Below are 23,164 nucleotides of genomic sequence, written 5' to 3'. Positions count from 1 at the left end.
CACACTTTGACAAACTCACCAGATTTAGAACAAAACACAAACTCAGACTGTGAAAAATTACTTTATTCCTCCTCAAGGCTCAAATGGACACAAACAGATGAGTTTGAGTATTTTTATTTTTTACAATTTTTAATAAATGAAAAATGGTAAAAGGACTGCATTTATATCGTGTTTTTCCATCTGCATCAGACGCTCAAAGCGCTTTACAATTATGCCTCACATTCACACACTGATGTCAAGGTGCTCACGACACACCAGGAGCCACCTGGGGATTAATTAATGATTAATTAAGTAATAAGTAATGACAGATTTCAGAGGAAAAAAATAACAAGAACAAGCTGTTTTACTTGGACATAGCTCCACCTGTCTGATGGCTGCAGGTGGGCGGAGCCACAATGAAGATGTCCAAATAATTTGTGAGCAGACAAACAGACAGACAGACAGACAATCAACACATCAAACTGATTTGATAAGAAAAAGATAATCAGGAGAGACAGATTTCAAGCTGTCAATCATGAACAGACTGTCCCAGAAACAACAATAAGTGGACTCTGTTTATTGTTGTTTCTTTGAACAAACAAACAAACAAACAAACTGTCAATCATGAAAATCACGTTAGTTTACAGGCTGAACAACTGAGACGTCAAAATCAAACCAGCTGGACATTTACTGTCCAAACGCGTGTGATCGAGTGTTTGTGTCCACAGGAGGAGACTCTCTGTCCTACAGTCCACACAGAGACACTGAGGAACCAGAACCAGGCCAGAACCTGAACCCAGCACACAGAGGTTCAGTGAACGTGCAGCAGAAGGTGTGGATGTGGATCAGAGAGTCAGAGGAGACGTCATAGAAGGACAGAGTGCCAGCAGGACAGTCCACAAACACTGAGACTCTGTGAGAGGACGAAGGGAAGAGAGGAAGGTCTGTGTGTCTGTTATTGTGCCAGACAGAGTAACAACAACCATCAGAGCAAAACAGACTCCAGGACTGATCATTAGATCCAAACCCACAGTCCAAACTGTCTCTTTTCCTTCTGATTCTTCTGTAAGTCACTGATATATAAACATGTCGTCTCCACTCGACCTCCCAGTAACAGCGACCAGTCAGACCAGTTGTACTTAGGACCTGAGGGCAAAGGTCAAATCTGCCTGGATGATCAGGATATGATTGATCCTCGTCCACATGTTCCACCTTTGTGTTGTTTTTGGACAGTTTGAGTTTTCTGTTCGCTGAGTTTGGATCCAGAGAGAGTTCACAGAAATCTGATGGAACAAAACACAACACAGTTATCAATCAATCAGTTCACCGATCAACATGACACAACTGGAATTACCAGTTCATCAGTTGATTGATGAACATGACACTGCTGAAGTTATCGATCAATCGGTTCACCGATCAACACGACGTTGATCAAGTTAATGATCGTTCAGTTCAGTTATTGATTGTTCAGTTCACTGATCAGCACAATGCAGCCTGAGTCATTGATCGATCAATTCATTGATGAATACAATAGAACCACAGTTATCAATCAATTAGCTCACCAATCAATATGACATTGCCGGAGTTATCAAATTGATCACTTCACTGATATCACAGTTATCGATCAAGCAGTTCAGTTATCAATTTTCATTTCATGGATCAGCGACCCAGCCAGAGTTATCAATTGATCACTTCATTGATCAACACAACACAGCCGGAGTTATCAATGAAGCAGTTCGCCGATCACTATGACGCAGCCAGAGTTATTGATCAATCAGTTCTTCTATCAGCATGACACAACTGGAGTAATCAAGCAATCAGTTCACCGATCAACTCAATGCAGAAAGAGTTATTAATTGATCAGTTCACTGATCAACATGACCAAGCTGGAGTTATTGATCCAACAGTTCCCTGATCAGTTATCAACCAATCAATTTATTCATCAGCACAATTTTTATTCAGAGCGTGCACGGAGAGAAGAGGAGGGGCTAGTCACAGTCAGGTCAGACAGACAGGAAGTGGGCGGGGCCTCTCAGTGTGCTGTGCACAGCTTTGTGGTTGAATATGAACTCGATAAAAAAAGAAAAAGCAACATGTGGCGTCAGTGTTGATTTTGTTTCTGCCACAAATAAATCAAAGTGTGAAAACACTGAATTTATTTTCAACGTGTCCATTTGGAGAAGTCGTGCACGTGACACACGTGGATCAGACGCGCCTTCATGTTGAACTCTGCTTCACTGTCAGTAGGACTTGAATGAGTGATGTCACAGAGGGTGGTTTCTATGGAAACAGATGGATCAAAGTACAAACAGACTTACACTTCCTCAGACCTGGTCTCAGCCATCGGACTCCACCAGGATCCACCCTGAAAGGAGGAGGGGGCGGAGCAACACATGGGCTTTAATCATGGAAACATCAACATGACATTGATCTCATCCACAAACTTTAGTTCTTCTCTTCTAACACACTCATCGCTCCAAATGGATCATTGATTATTGATCACCTCTAACTGTGCTGATCAGCGGGAAACAACAACTTTTGGCTTTTTCAAGTTTGAAGATTCTGGTGAAAATCTGTTCAAGTGGATTTAATCCTTTAAATCAGGGTCACCATCCCTGCTCCTGGAGGTCAACTGACTCTCCAGGCTCCGCCTACTGATCACTAAGTCAGGTGTGCTCAGCCAATCAGCTGTAGGTGTTACATGTCCCCTCATATTGTGGAACCTCGTAGCAAATCCTCCAGAATTAAAACTAAATGTTTCAAAGATTATTAAACACAAGATTTATTTTTTTCATGTTTGCAACTTGGACTTCCTGCTGTTCTTATGTGGAGCTAAATGTTTTAGTTTAAATATACTTTTGATTCAGCTTTTAATCAAATAATTTATTTTCATTTTTTACTCTGAAATATATTTTAACATGTGATGTGTCATTTTTATCAGCTGCAGGATTAAAATTTTCAGATTCATATATTTTTGGTTTCATATTTCTGTTTTTCATCTTCAGATCTTTTTTTCACTTTCAGATCTTATTTTTTCAGTTTCAAACTTTTGGCTTCGTTCTGGCGTGAGAGGGCATGGCTTCGATTGGAATGGAATGGAATGGGCATGGAATTCTAAGTGACAGCAGAGCAAACAGTCCTCACACGATGTTGCTTTCAGGAAACGTGGGTACTTTGATAGATAATGACTCAACACTTTCACTCCACTGTATTGTCTTGATACCTGTAAATAAAGTGATGCTAAGGACAAAGATGTCTATTACAAGTAATTCTGGACCACTCTTGGTCATTTTTGATGACTATGCCACATTGTAAAGTTTAACACCCGATGTTTTCATGCAACGTCACGTCATTTTGGGTCCCGAGGCCATTCTGGATTACGAAGTGGTGGCCGCTGTGATACGCTGCGTGTATTTGGCGAACAATTGCAGAAGCTTCAACAATGGTCAACTTTTGTGCTGTCGTCGGTTGCTCAAACAGAGGTGATAAAAATGACGCAGGTCGCTCATTTTACAGGCTGCCAGCAGTTATTGTGCATCAAAATCAAATCAAATCAAATCAATTTTATTTATATAGTGCCAAATCACAACAAACAGATATTGTAAGGCAAAAGCCATACAATAATTACAGAAAAACCCCAACGGTTAAAACGACCCCCTGTGAGCAAGCACTTGGCGACAGTCAATCAATCAATCAACTTTTTTCTTGTATAGCGCCAAATCACAACAAACAGTTGCCCCAAGGCGCTCCACATTGCAAGGCAAGGCCATACAATAATTATGAAACACAGTCTACGTCTAAAGCAACATAACCAAGGGATGGTCCAGGGTCACCCGATCCAGCCCTAACTATAAGCCTTAGCGAAAAGGAAAGTTTTAAGCCTAATCTTAAAAGTAGAGAGGGTATCTGTCTCCCTGATCTGAATTGGGAGCTGGTTCCACAGGAGAGGAGCCTGAAAGCTGAAGGCTCTGCCTCCCATTCTACTCTTACAAACCCTAGGAACTACAAGTAAGCCCGCAGTCTGAGAGCGAAGCGCTCTAATGGGGTAATATGGTACTACGAGGTCCCTAAGATAAGATGGGACCTGATTATTCAAAACCTTATAAGTAAGAAGAAGAATTTTAAATTCTATTCTAGCATTAACAGGAAGCCAATGAAGGGAGGCCAATATGGGTGAGATATGCTCTCTCCTGCTAGTCCCCGTCAGTACTCTAGCTGCAGCATTCTGAACCAACTGAAGGCTTTTTAGGGAACTTTTAGGACAACCTGATAATAATGAATTACAATAGTCCAGCCTAGAGGAAATAAATGCATGAATTAGTTTTTCAGCATCACTCTGAGACAAGACCTTTCTGATTTTAGAGATATTGCGTAAATGCAAAAAGGCAGTCCTACATATTTGTTTAATATGCGCTTTGAATGACATATCCTGATCAAAAATAACTCCAAGATTTCTCACAGTATTACTAGAGATCAGGGAAATGCCATCCAGAGTAACGATCTGGTTAGACACCATGCTTCTAAGATTTGTGGGGCCAAGTACAATAACTTCAGTTTTATCTGAGTTTAAAAGCAGGAAATTAGAGGTCATCCATGTCTTTATGTCTGTAAGACAATCCTGCAGTTTAGCTAATTGGTGCGTATCCTCTGGCTTCATGGATAGATAAAGCTGGGTATCATCTGCGTAACAATGAAAATTTAAGCAATACCGTCTAATAATACTGCCCAAGGGAAGCATGTATAAAGTGAATAAAATTGGTCCTAGCACAGAACCTTGTGGAACTCCATAATTAACTTTAGTCTGTGAAGAAGATTCCCCATTTACATGAACAAACTGTAATCTATTAGACAAATATGATTCAAACCACTGCAGCGCAATGCCTTTAATACCTATGACATGCTCTAATCTCTGTAATAAAATTTTATGGTCAACAGTATCAAAAGCAGCACTGAGGTCCAACAGAACAAGCACAGAGATAAGTCCACTGTCCGAAGCCATAAGAAGATCATTTGTAACCTTCACTAATGCTGTTTCTGTACTATGATGAATTCTAAAACCTGACTGAAACTCTTCAAATAGACCATTCCTCTGCAGTTGATCAGTTAGCTGTTTTACAACTACCCTCTCAAGAATCTTTGAGAGAAAAGGAAGGTTGGAGATTGGCCTATAATTAGCTAAGATAGCTGGGTCAAGTGATGGCTTTTTAAGTAATGGTTTAATTACTGCCACCTTAAAGGCCTGTGGTACATAACCAACTAACAAAGATAGATTGATCATATTTAAGATTGAAGCATTAAATAATGGTAGGACTTCCTTGAGCAGCCTGGCAGGAATGAGGTCTAATAAGCATGTTGATGGTTTGGATGAAGTAACTAATGAAAATAACTCAGACAGAACAATCGGAGAGAAAGAGTCTAACCAAATACCGGCATCACTGAAAGCAGCCAAAGATAACGATACATCTTTGGGATGGTTATGAGTAATTTTTTCTCTAATAGTCAAAATTTTGTTAGCAAAGAAAGTCATGAAGTCATTACTAGTTAAAGTTAATGGAATACTCAGCTCAATAGAGCTCTGACTCTTTGTCAGCCTGGCTACAGTGCTGAAAAGAAACCTGGGGTTGTTCTTATTTTCTTCAATTAGTGATGAGTAGAAAGATGTCCTAGCTTCACGAAGGGCTTTCTTATAGAGCAACAAACTCTTTTTCCAGGCTAAGTGAAGATCTTCTAAATTAGTGAGACGCCATTTCCTCTCCAACTTACGGGTTATCTGCTTTAAGCTACGAGTTTGTGAGTTATACCACGGAGTCAGACACTTCTGATTTAAAGCTCTCTTTTTCAGAGGAGCTACAGCATCCAAAGTTGTCTTCAATGAGGATGTAAAACTATTGACAAGATACTCTAACTCCCTTACAGAGTTTAGGTAGCTACTCTGCTCTGTGTTGGTATATGACATTAGAGAACATAAAGAAGGAATCATATCCTTAAACCTAGTTACAGCGCTTTCTGAAAGACTTCTAGTGTAATGAAACTTATTCCCCACTGCAGGGTAGTCCATCAGGGTAAATGTAAATGTTATTAAAAAATGATCAGACAAAAGGGAGTTTTCAGGGAATACTGTTAAGTCTTCTATTTCCATACCATAAGTCAGAACAAGATCTAAAATATGATTAAAGTGGTGGGTGGACTCATTTACTTTTTGAGCAAAGCCGATAGAGTCTAATAATAGATTAAATGCAGTGTTGAGGCTGTCATTCTCAGCATCTGTGTGGATGTTAAAATCGCCCACTATAATTATCTTATCTGAGCTAAGCACTAAGTCAGACAAAAGGTCTGAAAATTCACAGAGAAACTCACAGTAACGACCAGGTGGACGATAGATAATAACAAATAAAACTGGTTTTTGGGACTTCCAATTTGGATGGACAAGACTAAGAGACAAGCTTTCAAATGAATTAAAGCTCTGTCTAGGTTTTTGATTAATTAATAAGCTGGAATGGAAGATTGCTGCTAATCCTCCGCCCCGGCCCGTGCTACGAGCATTCTGACAGTTAGTGTGACTCGGGGGTGTTGACTCATTTAAACTAACATATTCATCCTGCTGTAACCAAGTTTCTGTTAGGCAGAATAAATCAATACGTTGATCAATTATTATATCATTTACCAACAGGGACTTAGAAGAAAGAGACCTAATGTTTAATAGACCACATTTAACTGTTTTAGTCTGTGGTGCAATTGAAGGTGCTATATTATTTTTTCTTTTTGAATTTTTATGCTTAAATAGATTTTTGCTAGTTATTGGTGGTCTGGGAGCAGGCACCGTCTCTACGGGGATGGGGTAATAGGGGGATGGCAGGGGGAGAGAAGCTGCAGAGAGGTGTATAAGACCACAGCTCTGCCTCCTGGTCCCAACGCTAGACAGTCACAGTTTGGAGGATCCCAAAAAATTGGCCAGATTTCTAGAAATGAGAGCTGCTCCCTCTAAAGTGGGATGGATGCCGTCTCTCCTAACAAGACCAGGTTTTCCCCAGAAGCTTTGCCAATTATCAATGAAGCCCACCTCATTTTTTGGACACCACTCAGACAGCCAGCAATTCAAGGAGAACATGCGGCTAAACATGTCACTCCCGGTCTGATTGGGGAGGGGCCCAGAGAAAACAACAGAGTCCGACATTGTTTTTGCAAAGTTACACACCGATTCAATGTTAATTTTAGTGACCTCCGATTGGCGTAACCGAGTGTCATTACTGCCGACGTGAATTACAATCTTACCAAATTTACGCTTAGCCTTAGCCAGCAATTTCAAATGTCCTTCGATGTCGCCTGCTCTGGCCCCCGGAAGACAATTGACAATGGTTGCTGGTGTCGCTAACTTCACATTTCTCAAAACAGAGTCGCCAATAACCAGAGTTTGATCCTCGGCGAGTGTATCGTCGAGTGGGGAAAAACGGTTAGAGATGTGAACGGGTTGACGGTGTACACGGGGCTTCTGTTTAGGGCTACGCTTCCTCCTCACAGTCACCCAGTCAGCCTGCCTTCCCGACTGCACGGGGTCTGCCAGGGGGGAACTAACGGCGGCTAAGCTACCTTGGTCCGCACCGACTACAGGGGCCTGGCTAGCTGTAGAATTTTCCACGGTGCGGAGCCGAGCCTCCAATTCGCCCAGCCTGGCCTCCAAAGCTACGAATAAGCTGCACTTATTACAAGTACCGTTACTGCTAAAAGAGGCAGAGGAATAACTAAACATTTCACACCCAGAGCAGAAAAGTACGGGAGAGACAGGAGAAGCCGCCATGCTAAAACGGCTAAGAGCTAGTAGCTACGCTAAGCTAGCGGATTCCCAAACAGGGAATCCGACACTAGACAGGCTGTGGAGCAGCACAGGTAACGCACGACAACAGTGCTAAAATAAAATAAAAATCCACTAGACAGGCTGTGGAGCAGCACAGGTAACGCACAACAACAGTGCTAAAAAATAAAATAAAATAAAAATAAAAATCCACTGGACAGGCTGTGGAGCAGCACAGGCAACGCACGACAACAGTGCTAAAACAAAATAAAAATCCACTAGACAGGCTGTGGAACAGCACAGGTAACGCACGACAACAGTGCTAAAAAATAAAATAAAAATAAAAATCCACTGGACAGGCTGTGGAGCAGCACAGGCAACGCACGACAACAGTGCTAAAACAAAATAAAAATCCACTGGACAGGCTGTGGAGCAGCACAGGTAACGCACGACAACAGCGCTAAAAAATAAAATAAAAATAAAAATCCACTGGACAGGCTGTGGAGCAGCACAGGTAACGCACGACAACAGTGCTAAAACAAAATAAAAATCCACTAGACAGGCTGTGGAGCAGCACAGGTAACGCACAACAACAGTGCTAAAAAATAAAATAAAATAAAAATAAAAATCCACTGGACAGGCTGTGGAGCAGCACAGGCAACGCACGACAACAGTGCTAAAACAAAATAAAAATCCACTAGACAGGCTGTGGAGCAGCACAGGTAACGCACGACAACAGCGCTAAATAAAAATCCACTGGACAGGCTGTGGAGCAGCACAGGTAACGCACGACAACAGCGCCAAAAAAAAAATAAAATCAAAATCCACTGGACAGGCTGTGGAGCAGCACAGGTAACGCACGACAACAGTGGTAAAAAATAAAATAAAAATCCACTGGACAGGCTGTGGAGCAGCACAGGTAACGCACGACAACAGTGCTAAAAAATAAAATAAAAATCCACTGGACAGGCTGTGGAGCAGCACAGGTAACGCACGACAACAGTGCTAAAAAAAATAAAATAAAAATCAAAATCCACTGGACAGGCTGTGGAGCAGCACAGGTAACGCACGACAACAGTGCCAAAAAATAAAATAAAAATCCACTGGACAGGCTGTGGAGCAGCACAGGTAACGCACAACAACAGTGCCAAAAAACAAAACAAAAATCCACTGAACAGGCTGTGGAGCAGCGCAGGTAACACACGACAACAGTGCCAAAAAATAAAATAAAAATCCACTGGACAGGCTGTGGAGCAGCACAGGTAACACACGACAACAGTGGTAAAAAATAAAATAAAAATCCACTGGACAGGCTGTGGAACAGCACAGGTAACGCACGACAACAGTGCTAAAAAAATAAAATAAAAGTCCACTGAACAGGCTGTGGAGCAGCACAGGTAACGCACGACAACAGTGCTAAAAATAAAATAAAAATCCACTGGACAGGCTGTGGAGCAGCACAGGCAACGCACGACAACAGCGCTAAAATAAAATAAAAATCCACTGAACAGGCTGTGGAGCAGCACAGGTAACGCACGACAACAGTGCTAAAAAAATAAAATAAAAATCCACTGAACAGGCTGTGGAGCAGCACAGGTAACGCACGACAACAGTGCTAAAAATAAAATAAAAATCCACTGGACAGGCTGTGGAACAGCACAGGTAACGCACGACAACAGTGCTAAAAAAATAAAATAAAAATCCACTGAACAGGCTGTGGAGCAGCACAGGTAACGCACGACAACAGTGCTAAAAATAAAATAAAAATCCACTGGACAGGCTGTGGAGCAGCACAGGTAACACACGACAACAGTGGTAAAAAATAAAATAAAAATCCACTGGACAGGCTGTGGAACAGCACAGGTAACGCACGACAACAGTGGTAAAAAATAAAATAAAAATCCACTGAACAGGCTGTGGAGCAGCACAGGTAACGCACGACAACAGTGCTAAAAAAAATAAAATAAAAATCCACTGAACAGGCTGTGGAGCAGCACAGGTAACACATGACAACAGTGCTAAAAAATAAAATAAAAATCCACTGAACAGGCTGTGGAGCAGCACAGGTAACACATGACAACAGTGCTAAAAAATAAAATAAAAATCCACTAGGCAAGCTGTGGAGCAGCACAGGTAACACATGACAACAGTGCTAAAAAATAAAATAAAAATCCACTGAACAGGCTGTGGAGCAGCACAGGTAACACACGACAACAGTGCTAAAAAAAAAAAAAAAAAAAATCCACTGAACAGGCTGTGGAGCAGCACAGGTAACACACGACAACAGTGCTAAAAAATAAAATAAAAATCCACTGAACAGGCTGTGGAGCAGCACAGGTAACACACGACAACAGTGCTAAAAAATAAAATAAAAATCCACTGAACAGGCTGTGGAGCAGCACAGGTAACACACGACAACAGTGCTAAAAAATAAAATAAAAATCCACTGAACAGGCTGTGGAGCAGCACAGGTAACACACGACAACAGTGCTAAAAAATAAAATAAAAATCCACTGAACAGGCTGTGGAGCAGCACAGGTAACACACGACAACAGTGCTAAAAAATAAAATAAAAATCCACTGAACAGGCTGTGGAGCAGCACAGGTAACACATGACAACAGTGCTAAAAAATAAAATAAAAATCCACTGAACAGGCTGTGGAGCAGCACAGGTAACACACGACAACAGTGCTAAAAAATAAAATAAAAATCCACTGAACAGGCTGTGGAGCAGCACAGGTAACACATGACAACAGTGCTAAAAAATAAAATAAAAATCCACTAGGCAAGCTGTGGAGCAGCACAGGTAACACATGACAACAGTGCTAAAAAATAAAATAAAAATCCACTGAACAGGCTGTGGAGCAGCACAGGTAACACACGACAACAGTGCTAAAAAAAAAAAAAAAAAAAATCCACTGAACAGGCTGTGGAGCAGCACAGGTAACACACGACAACAGTGCTAAAAAATAAAATAAAAATCCACTGGACAGGCTGTGGAACAGCACAGGTAACACACGACAACAGTGCTAAAAAATAAAATAAAAATCCACTGAACAGGCTGTGGAGCAGCACAGGTAACACACAACAACAGTGCTAAAAAAAAAATAAAATAAAAATCCACTGAACAGGCTGTGGAGCAGCACAGGTAACACACAACAACAGTGCTAAAAAAAAATAAAATAAAAATCCACTGAACAGGCTGTGGAGCAGCACAGGTAACACACGACAACAGTGCTAAAAAATAAAATAAAAATCCACTGAACAGGCTGTGGAGCAGCACAGGTAACACATGACAACAGTGCTAAAAAAATAAAATAAAAATCCACTGAACAGGCTGTGGAGCAGCACAGGTAACACACGACAACAGCGCTAAAAAATAAAATAAAAATCCACTGAACAGGCTGTGGAGCAGCACAGGTAACACACGACAACAGTGCTAAAAAATAAAATAAAAATCCACTGAACAGGCTGTGGAGCAGCACAGGTAACACACGACAACAGTGCTAAAAAATAAAATAAAAATCCACTGAACAGGCTGTGGAGCAGCACAGGTAACACATGACAACAGTGCTAAAAAATAAAATAAAAATCCACTAGGCAAGCTGTGGAGCAGCACGACAACAGTGCTAAAAAATAAAACAAAAATAAAAACGAAAGCGTTAGCAAGCTAGTTAGCCTGCCAACGCTGATGAAGGCCAGCTGATAAAAGAGCTCCGTCGCGATGCTTCGACCGTTAGAGGTCTTCCTTAGGCGTTGGAGCACGGTGAAAAAGTAAAAAAAAGTAAAAAAGTAAAAAAGTCTTGAAAAAGACTGTTAATTCAAAGAACTCAAACAGCTCAGTTCAAACAGCTAACAGATACAGCAGAACACCGCTGTGCTCCGGAACAGGAAGTCAAGACAGTGGGAAGGACAACTCCCTTTTAACAGGAAGAAACCTCCAGCAGAACCAGGCTCAGGGAGGGGCAGTCTTCTGCTGGGACTGGGTTGGGGCTGAGGGGAGAGAATCAGGAAAAAGACATGCTGTGGAAGACAGCAGAGATCAATCACCAATGATTAAAAGCAGAGTGGTGCATACAGAGCAAAAAGAGGTGAATAAAAAGAAACACTGGGTGCATCATGGGAAACCCCCTAGCAGTCTAAGTCTATAGCAGCATAACTAAGAGATGGTTCAGTGTCACCTATAAGCTTTTTCAAAAATGAAGGTTTTAAGCTTATCTTAAAAGTAGAGACGGTGTCTGTCTCCCTAATCCATATTGGGAGCTGGTTCCACAGGAGAGGAGCCTGAAAGCTGAAGGCTCTGCCTCCCATTCTACTCTTACAAACCCTAGGAACTACAAGTAAGCCTGCAGTCTGAGAGCGAAGCGCTCTATTGGGGTGATATGGTACTATGAGGTCCCTAAGATAAGATGGGACCTTATTATTCAAAACCTTATAAGTAAGAAGAAGAATTTTAAAATCTATTCTGGAATTAACAGGGAGCCAATAAAGAGAAGCCAATATGGCTGAAATATGCTCTCTCCTTCTAGTTCCTGTCAGTACTCTAGCTGCAGCAGTTTGAATTAACTGAAGGCTTTTCAGGGAACTTTTAGGACAACCTGATAATAATGAATTACAATAGTCCAGCCTAGAAGAAATAAATGCATGAATTAGCTTTTCAGCATCACTCTGAGACAAGACCTTTCTAATTTTAGAGATATTGCGCAAATGCAAAAAAAGCAGTCCTACATATTTGCTTAATATGCTCATTGAATGACATATCCTGATCAAAAATGACTCCAAGATTTCTCACAGTATTACTGGGGGTCAGGGTAATGCCTCCAGAGTAAGGATCTGGTTAGACACCATGTTTCTAAGATTTGTGGGGCCAAGTACAATAACTTCAGTTTTACCTGAATTTAAAAGCAGGAAATTAGAGGTCATCCATGTCTTTATGTCTGACTTAGTGCTTAGCTCAGATAAGATAATTATAGTGGGCGATTTTAACATCCACACAGATGCTGAGAATGACAGCCTCAACACTGCATTTAATCTATTATTAGACTCTATCGGCTTTGCTCAAAAAGTAAATGAGTCCACCCACCACTTTAATCATATTTTAGATCTTGTTCTGACTTATGGTATGGAAATAGAAGACTTAACAGTATTCCCTGAAAACTCCCTTCTGTCTGATCATTTTTTAATAACATTTACATTTACCCTGTTGGACTACCCTGCAGTGGGGAATAAGTTTCATTACACTAGAAGTCTTTCAGAAAGCGCTGTAACTAGGTTTAAGGATATGATTCCTTCTTTATGTTCTCTAATGTCATATACCAACACAGAGCAGAGTAGCTACCTAAACTCTGTAAGGGAGTTAGAGTATCTCGTCAATAGTTTTACATCCTCATTGAAGACAACTTTGGATGCTGTAACTCCTCTGAAAAAGAGAGCTTTAAATCAGAAGTGTCTGACTCCGTGGTATAACTCACAAACTCGTAGCTTAAAGCAGATAACCCGTAAGTTGGAGAGGAAATGGCGTCTCACTAATTTAGAAGATCTTCACTTAGCCTGGAAAAAGAGTTTGTTGCTCTATAAAAAAGCCCTCCATAAAGCTAGGACATCTTTCTACTCATCACTAATTGAAGAAAATAAGAACAACCCCAGGTTTCTTTTCAGCACTGTAGCCAGGCTGACAAAGAGTCAGAGCTCTATTGAGCTGAGTATTCCATTAACTTTAACTAGTAATGACTTCATGACTTTCTTTGCTAACAAAATTTTGACTATTAGAGAAAAAATTACTCATAACCATCCCAAAGATGTATCGTTATCTTTGGCTGCTTTCAGTGATGCCGGTATTTGGTTAGACTCTTTCTCTCCGATTGTTCTGTCTGAGTTATTTTCATTAGTTACTTCATCCAAACCATCAACATGTTTATTAGACCCCATTCCTGCCAGGCTGCTCAAGGAAGTCCTACCATTATTTAATGCTTCAATCTTAAATATGATCAATCTATCTTTGTTAGTTGGTTATGTACCACAGGCCTTTAAGGTGGCAGTAATTAAACCATTACTTAAAAAGCCATCACTTGACCCAGCTATCTTAGCTAATTATAGGCCAATCTCCAACCTTCCTTTTCTCTCAAAGATTCTTGAAAGGGTAGTTGTAAAACAGCTAACTGATCACCTGCAGAGGAATGGTCTATTTGAAGAGTTTCAGTCAGGTTTTAGAATTCATCATAGTACAGAAACAGCATTAGTGAAGGTTACAAATGATCTTCTTATGGCTTCGGACAGTGGACTTATCTCTGTGCTTGTTCTGTTGGACCTCAGTGCTGCTTTTGATACTGTTGACCATAAAATTTTATTACACAGATTAGAGCATGTCATAGGTATTAAGGGCACTGTGCTGCGGTGGTTTGAATCATATTTGTCTAATAGATTACAGTTTGTTCATGTAAATGGGGAATCTTCTTCACAGACTAAAGTTAATTATGGAGTTCCACAAGGTTCTGTGCTAGGACCAATTTTATTCACTTTATACATGCTTCCCTTAGGCAGTATTATTAGACGGTATTGCTTAAATTTTCATTGTTACGCAGATGATACCCAGCTTTATCTATCCATGAAGCCAGAGGATACACACCAATTAGCTAAACTGCAGGATTGTCTTACAGACATAAAGACATGGATGACCTCTAATTTCCTGCTTTTAAACTCAGATAAAACTGAAGTTATTGTACTTGGCCCCACAAATCTTAGAAGCATGGTGTCTAACCAGATCGTTACTCTGGATGGCATTTCCCTGATCTCTAGTAATACTGTGAGAAATCTTGGAGTCATTTTTGATCAGGATATGTCATTCAAAGCGCATATTAAACAAATATGTAGGACTGCCTTTTTGCATTTACGCAATATCTCTAAAATCAGAAAGGTCTTGTCTCAGAGTGATGCTGAAAAACTAATTCATGCATTTATTTCCTCTAGGCTGGACTATTGTAATTCATTATTATCAGGTTGTCCTAAAAGTTCCCTAAAAAGCCTTCAGTTGGTTCAGAATGCTGCAGCTAGAGTACTGACGGGGACTAGCAGGAGAGAGCATATCTCACCCGTGTTGGCCTCTCTTCATTGGCTTCCTGTTAATTCTAGAATAGAATTTAAAATTCTTCTTCTTACTTATAAGGTTTTGAATAATCAGGTCCCATCTTATCTTAGGGACCTCGTAGTACCATATTACCCCATTAGAGCGCTTCGCTCTCAGACTGCGGGCTTACTTGTGGTTCCTAGGGTTTGTAAGAGTAGAATGGGAGGCAGAGCCTTCAGCTTTCAGGCTCCTCTCCTGTGGAACCAGCTCCCAATTCAGATCAGGGAGACAGATACCCTCTCTACTTTTAAGATTAGGCTTAAAACTTTCCTTTTCGCTAAGGCTTATAGTTAGGGCTGGATCGGGTGACCCTGGACCATCCCTTGGTTATGTTGCTTTAGACGTAGACTGTGGGGGGGTTCCCATGATGCACTGTTTCTTTCTCTTTTTGCTCCGTATGCATCACTCTGCATTTAATCATTAGTGATCGATCTCTGCCCCCCTTCTCGGCATGTCTTTTTCCTGGTTCTTTCCCTCAGCCCCAACCAGTCTCAGCAGAAGACTGCCCCTCCCTGAGCCTGGTTCTGCTGGAGGTTTCTTCCTGTTAAAAGGGAGTTTTTCCTTCCCACTGTGGCCAAGTGCTTGCTCATAGGGGGTCGTTTTGACCGTTGGGGTTTTTCATAATTATTGTATGGCCTTGCCTTACAATATGGAGCACCTTGGGGCAACTGTTTGTTGTGATTTGGCGCTATATAAGAAAAAAGTTGATTGATTGATTGATGTCTGAAAGACATTCCTGCAGTTTAGCTAATTGGTGTGTGTCCTCTGGCTTCATGGATAGATAAAGCTGGGTATCATCGGCGTACAATGAAAATTTAAGCAATGCTTTCTAATAATACTGCCTAAGGGAAGCATGTATAAAGTGAATAAAATTGGTCCTAGCACAGAACCTTGTGGAACTCCATAATTAACCTTAGTGTGTGAAGAAGACTCCCCATTTACATGAACAAATTGTAATCTATTAGATAAATATGATTCAAATCACTGCAGCTGCAGTGCCTTTAATACCTATGGCATGCTCTAATCTCTGTAATAAAATTTTATGGTCAACAGTATCAAAAGCTGCACTGAGGTCTAACAGGATGAGCACAGAGATGAGTCCACTGTCTGAAGCCGTAAGAAGATCATTTGTAACATTCACTAATGCTGTTTCTGTACTATGATGAATTCTGAAACCTGACTGAAACTCTTCAAATAGACCTTGGGTGGCCAAGTTCGGTCCTTGAGAGCCACATTCCTGACACTCTTAGTTGTCTCCCTGCTCCAACACACCTGAATCCAATGAAAGACTCGTTATCAGACTTTTAATGAGCCTTTCATTGAATTCAGGTGTGTTGGAGCAGGGAGACAACTAAGAGTGTCAGGAATGAGGTTCTCCAGGACCGAACTTGGCCACCCCTGAAATCGACCATTCATTTGCAGATGATCAGTTAGCTGTTTTACAACTACCCTTTCAAGAATTTTTGAGAGAAAGGGAAGGTTGGAGATTGGCCTATAATTAGCTAAGATAGCTGGGTCAAGTGATGGCTTTTTAAGTAATGGTTTAATTACTGCCACCTTAAAAGCCTGTGGTACATAGCCAACTAATAAAGATAGACTGATCATATTTAAGATCGAAGCATTAATTAACGGTAGGGCTTCCTTGAGCAGCCTGGTATGAATGGAGTCTAATAGACATGTTGATGGTTTGGAGGAAGTGGGTAATGAAAGTAACTCAGACAGAACAATCGGAGAGAAAGAGTCTAACCAAATACCAGCATTACTGAAAGCAGTCGAACATAAAGATATGTCTTTGGGATGGTTATGAATATTTTTTTTCTCTAATAGTTAAAATTTTATTTGCAAAGAAAGTCATGAAGTCATTACTAGTTAAAGTTAAAGGAATACTCGGCTCAATAGAGCTCTGACTCTTTGTCAGCCTGGCTACAGTGCTGAAAAGAAACCTGGGGTTGTTCTTATTTTCTTCAATTAGTGATGAATAGAAAGATGTCCTAGCTTTACGGAGGGATTTTTTATAGAGCAACAGACTCTTTTTCCAGGCTAAATGAAGATCTTCTAAATTAGTGAGACGCCATTTCCTCTCCAGCTTACGGGTTATCTGCTTTAAGCTGCAAGTTTGTGGGTTATACCACGAAGTCAGGCACTTCTGATTTAACGCTCTCTTTTTCAGAGGAACTACAGCATCCAAAGTTGTGCTCAATGAGGATGTAAAGCTTTTGACGAGATAATCTATCTCACTCACAGAGTTTAGGTAGCTACTCTGCACTGTGTTGGTATATGGCATTGAAGCACATAACAAAGAAGGAATCATATCCTTAAACCTAGTTACAGCGCTTTCAGAAAGACTTCTACTGCAATGAAACTTATTCCCCACTGCTGCGTAGTCCATTGAAGTAAATGTAAATGTTTTTAAGAAATGATAACATTTACATTTACTTTAATGGACTACCCATTAAATAAAATGTTATTAAGAAATGATCTCCCCCTCTAGCTGCCACCTTATTGTGGTGGGGGAGTTTGCATACCCGGTTGATCCTAGGACATATGTTGTCGGGGGCTTTGTGTTCCCTGTAGGGTCTCCCAAGTCAAACAGGTCCTAGGTGATGGGTCAGACTAAGGGCAGTTCATAACCTCCATGACCAGTAAAAGATCAAGGACCAAGACGTCGCCCGGTATGGCGGAGCCGGGGTCCCACCCTGGAGCCAGGCCTGGGGTTGGGGCTCGCACGCGAGCGCCTGGTGGTCGGGCCTTAGCCCATGGGGCCCGGCAGCGCTCAGCCCGAAACTGTGACGTCGGCCCGCCCTCCTGTGGGTTCACCACCTGTAGAGGGGGCCATGGGGGTCGGGTGCAGAGAGGATTGGGTGGCAGTCGAGGGCGGGTGGCCCGGCGGCCTGGTCCATGCTCACAGCCCCTGGCTGTTGGGACATGGAATGTCACCTCATTAGGTGGGAAGGAGCCTGAGCTTGTGCGGGAGGTTGAGAAATACCGACTGGAGATAGATGGGCTCACCTCCACGCACAGCTTGGGATCTGGTACCCAACTCCTGGAGAGGGGCTGGACGCTTCATTTTTCTGGCGTCACCCACGTGGAGAGGCGGAGAGCTGGGGTCGCATTGCTTATTGCTATCCAGCTCAGTTGCCAAGTGTTGGAGTTCACTGAGGTGAACGAGAGGGTCGCGTCTCTACACCTTTGGGTCAGGGACAGGTCTCTCACCATTGTCTCGGCATATGGGCCGAGCAGCAGTGCAGAGTACCCGACCTTCCTGGAGTCCCTGGGAGGGGTACTAGATAGCGCTCCGACTGGGGACTCCATTGTTCTCCTGGGGGATTTCAACGCCCACATGGTCGGCGACAGTGAGACCTGGAGGGGGGTGATCGGGAAGCTCAGGAAGCACTGCCTCTGCAATCTGAACCCGAGTGGTGTTCAGTTGTTGGACTTCTGTGCTAGTCACAGTTTGTGCATCACGAACACCATGTTCGAGCACAAGGGTGTCCATAACTGCACGTGGCACCAGGACACCCTGAGCCGGAGGTCGATGATTGACTTTGTAGTCGTATCATCTGACCTACGGCCATGTCAATCAATCAATCAATCAATCAATCAATTTTATTTATATAGCGCCAAATCACAACAAACAGTTGCCCCAAGGCGCTTTATATTGTAAGGCAAGGCCATACAATAATTACGTAAAAACCCCAACGGTCAAAACGACCCCCTGTGAGCAAGCACTTGGCGACAGTGGGAAGGAAAAACTCCCTTTTAACAGGAAGAAACCTCCAGCAGAACCAGGCTCAGGGAGGGGCAGTCTTCTGCTGGGACTGGTTGGGGCTGAGGGGAGAGAATCGGGAAAAAGACTGTGGAAGAGAGCAGAGATCAATCACTAATGATTAAATGCAGAGTACTGCATACAGAGCAAAAAGAGAAAGAAACACTAAGATAAGATGGGACCTGATTATTCAAAACCTTGTAAGTAAGAAGAAGAATTTTAAATTCTATTCTAGAATTAACAGGAAGCCAATGAAGAGAGGCCAATATGGGTGAGATATGCTCTCTCCTTCTAGTCCCCATTAGTACTCTAGCTGCAGCATTTTGAATGAACTGAAGGCTTTTCAAGGAACTTTTAGGACAACCTGATAATAATGAATTACAATAGTCCAGCCTAGAGGAAATAAATGCATGAATTCGTTTTTCAGCGTCACTCTGAGACAAGACCTTTCTAATTTTAGAGATATTGCATAAATGCAAAAAAGAAGTCCTACATATTTGTTTAATATGCGCATTGAATGACATATCCTGATCAAAAATGACTCCAAGATTTCTCACAGTATTACTAGAGGTCAGGGTAATGCCATCCAGAGTAAGGATCTGGTTAGACACCATGTTTCTAAGATTTGTGGGGCCAAGTACAATAACTTCAGTTTTATCTGAGTTTAAAAGCAGGAAATTAGAGGTCATCCATGTCTTTATGTCTGTAAGACAATCCTGCAGTTTAGCTAATTGGTGTGTGTCCTCTGGCTTCATGGATAGATAAAGCTGGGTATCATCTGCGTAACAATGAAAATTTAAGCAATGCCGTCTAATAATACTGCCTAAGGGAAGCATGTATAAAGTGAATAAAATTGGTCCTAGCACAGAACCTTGTGGAACTCCATAATTAACCTTAGTCTGTGAAGAAGATTCCCCATTTACATGAACAAATTGTAATCTATTAGATAAATATGATTCAAACCACCACAGTGCAGTGCCTTTAATACCTATGGCATGCTCTAATCTCTGTAATAAAATTTTATGGTCAACAGTATCAAAAGCAGCACTGAGGTCTAACAGAACAAGCACAGAGATGAGTCCACTGTCTGAGGCCATAAGATCATTTGTAACCTTCACTAATGCTGTTTCTGTGCTATGATGAATTCTAAAACCTGACTGAAACTCTTCAAATAGACCATTCCTCTGCAGATGATCAGTTAGCTGTTTTACAACTACCCTTTCAAGAATTTTTGAGAGAAAAGGAAGCTTGGAGATTGGCCTATAATTAGCTAAGATAGCTGGGTCAAGTGATGGCTTTTTAAGTAATGGTTTAATTACTGCCACCTTAAAAGCCTGTGGTACATAGCCAACTAATAAAGATAGATTGATCATATTTAAGATCGAAGCATTAAATAATGGTAGGGCTTCCTTGAGCAGCCTGGTAGGAATGGGGACTAATAGACATGTTGATGGTTTGGAGGAAGTAACTAATGAAACTAACTCAGACAGAACAATCGGAGAGAAAGAGTCTAACCAAATACCAGCATCACTGAAAGCAGCCAAAGATAACGATACGTCTTTGGGATGGTTATGAGTTATTTTTTCTCTAATAGTTAAAATTTTATTAGCAAAGAAAGTCATGAAGTCATTACTAGTTAAGTTAAAGGAATACTCAGCTCAATAGAGCTCTGACTCTTTGACAGTGCTGAAAAGAAATCTGGGGTTGTTCTTATTTTCTTCAATCAGTGATGAGTAGTAAGATGTCCTAGCTTTACGGAGGGCTTTTTTTATAGAGCAACAGACTCTTTTTCCAGGCTAAGTGAAGATCTTCTAAATTAGTGAGATGCCATTTCCTCTCCAACTTACGGGTTATCTGCTTTAAACTGCGAGTTTGTGAGTTATACCACGGAGTCAGGCACTTCTGATATAAAGCTCTCTTTTTCAAAGGAGCTACAGCATCCAAAGTTGTCTTCAATGAGGATGTAAAACTATTGACGAGATACTCTATCTCACTTACACAGTTTAGGTAGCTACTCTGCACTGTGTTGGTATATGGCATTAGAGAACATAAAGAAGGAATCATATCCTTAAACCTAGTTACAGCGCTTTCTGAAAGACTTCTAGTGTAATGAAACTTATTCCCCACTGTGTATGTAAATGTTATTAAGAAATGATCAGACAGAAGGGAGTTTTCAGGGAATACTGTTAAGTCTTCAATTTCCATACCATAAGTCAGAACAAGATCTAAGATATGATTAAAGTGGTGGGTGGACTCATTTACATTTTGAGCAAAGCCAATTGAGTCTAATAATAGATTAAATGCAGTGTTGAGGCTGTCATTCTCAGCATCTGTGTGGATGTTAAAATCGCCCACTATAATTATCTTATCTGAGCTAAGCACTAAGTCAGACAAAAGGTCTGAAAATTCACAGAGAAACTCACAGTAACGACCAGGTGGACGATAGATAATAACAAATAAAACTGTTTTTGGGACTTCTAATTTGGATGGACAAGACTAAGAGTCAAGCTTTCAAGTGAATTAAAGCTCTGTCTGGGTTTTGGATTAATTAATAAGCTGGAATGGAAGATTGCTGCTAATCCTCCACCTCGGCCCGTGCTACGTGCATTATGGCAGTTAGTGTGACTCGGGGGTGTTGACTCATTTAAACTAACATATTCATACTGCTGTAACCGGGTTTCTGTAAGGCAGAATAAATCAATATGTTGATCAATTATTATATCATTTACTAACAGGGACTTAGAAGAGAGAGACCTAATGTTTAATAGACCACATTTAACTGTTTTAGTCTGTGGTGCAGTTGAAGGTGCTATATTATTTTTTCTTTTTGAATTTTTATGCTTAAATAGATTTTTGCTGGTTATTGGTGGTCTGGGGAGCAGGCACCGTCTCTACGGGGATAGGGTAATGAGGGGTTGGCAGGAGGAGAGAAGCTGCAGAGAGGTGTGTAAGACTACAACTCTGCTTCCTGGTCCCAACCCTGGATAGTCACGGTTTGGAGGATTTAAGAAAATTGGCCAGATTTCTAGAAATGAGAGCTGCTCCATCCAAAGTGGGATGGATGCCGTCTCTCCTAACAAGACCAGGTTTTCCCCAGAAGCTTTGCCAATTATCTATGAAGCCCACCTCATTTTTTGGACACCACTCAGACAGCCAGCAATTCAGGGAGAACATGCGGCTAAACATGTCACTCCCGGTCTGATTGGGGAGGGGCCCAGAGAAAACTACAGAGTCTGACATTGTTTTTGCAAAGTTACACACCGATTCAATGTTAATTTTAGTGACCTCTGATTGGCGTAACCGGGTGTCATTACTGCCGACGTGAATTACAATCTTACCAAATATACGCTTAGCCTTAGCCAGCAGTTACAAATTTCCTTCAATGTCGCCTGCTCTGGCCCCCGGAAGACAATTGACTATGGTTGCTGGTGTCGCTAACTTCACATTTCTCAAAACAGAGTCGCCAATAACCAGAGTTTGATCCTCGGCGGGTGTGTCGTCGAGTGGGGAAAAACGGTTAGAGATGTGAACGGGTTGGCGGTGTACACAGGGCTTCTGTTTAGAACTATGCTTCCTCCTCACAGTCCCCCAGTCGGCCTGCTTTCCCGGCTGCTCGGGATCTGCAAGAGGGAAACTAACGGCGGCTAAGCTACCTTGGTCCGCACCGACTACAGGGTCCTGGCTAGCTGTAGAATTTTCCACAGTGCGGAGCCGAGTCTCCAATTCGCCCAGCCTGGTCTCCAAAGCTACGAATAAGATACACTTATTACAAGTACCATTACTGCTAAAGGAGGCCGAGGAATAACTAAACATTTCACACCCAGAGCAGAAAAGTGCAGGAGAGACAGGAGAAGCCGCCATGCTAAACCGGCTAAGAGCTAGTAGCTGCGCTAAGCTAGCGGATTCCTATAAACACAGAAGGTGAATAATGTGTAAATAATTTAGAGGCGATTCAGCAGAGGGAGTGCTTTAGTTAAGGCACGTGAAGATTACACTGTGAAACAAATCGTTATCTAGGTATCTAGATCAATCTAACTGTGCAGATTAAACAGCTAACAGATACAGCAAAACACCGCTGTGCTCCGGAACAGGAAGTGATACAATACCGCAGTGAGAGCCAACCACCAGTAGAGGCCTGCCATGTGTCTCGGACACTCGAGTGAAGAGAGGGGCAGAGCTGTCGACTGATCACCACCTGGTGGTGAGTTGGATCTGCTGGGAGGGTAGGAAACTGGTCAGACCTGGCAGGCCCAAACGTATTGTGAGGGTCTGCTGGGAATGACTGGTGGAACCCTCTGTCAGCGAGGTCTTCAACTCCCACCTCCGGAAGAGCTTCTCCCAGATCCCGGGGGAGGTTGGAGACATGGGGTCCGAGTGGACCATGTTCTCCACCTCCATTGTCAATGCGGCTGCTCGTAGCTGTGGTCGCAAGGTCTCTGGTGCCTGTCGCGGCAGCAATCCCCGAACCCGGTGGTAGACACCAGAAGTAAGGGATGCCGTCAAGCTG

The 23,164-nt window shown here is 41.9% G+C and overlaps 1 protein-coding gene across 1 annotated transcript in view; it reads right to left on the bottom strand.

Moving 5' to 3' along the window:
- Nucleotides 1–680: 680 nt before the first annotated feature.
- The window catches only part of LOC117521623 (NACHT, LRR and PYD domains-containing protein 12-like), a 177,440-nt gene continuing 154,956 nt past the window's right edge, over nt 681–23,164 (bottom strand). Inside the window, exons 14-15 of the mRNA XM_034182961.1 lie at nt 2,298–2,344; nt 681–1,262 (exon numbers count right to left, since the gene is read on the bottom strand). Of these exons, the coding sequence (XP_034038852.1) occupies nt 724–1,262; nt 2,298–2,344 (586 nt within the window). The 3' untranslated portion in view covers nt 681–723. The remainder of the gene's footprint in view (nt 1,263–2,297; nt 2,345–23,164) is intronic.

Source organism: Thalassophryne amazonica, chromosome 12, assembly GCF_902500255.1.
Source record: "Thalassophryne amazonica chromosome 12, fThaAma1.1, whole genome shotgun sequence".
Taxonomy (NCBI): domain Eukaryota; kingdom Metazoa; phylum Chordata; class Actinopteri; order Batrachoidiformes; family Batrachoididae; genus Thalassophryne; species Thalassophryne amazonica.
This window is presented reverse-complemented; position numbering and strand designations above follow the sequence as displayed.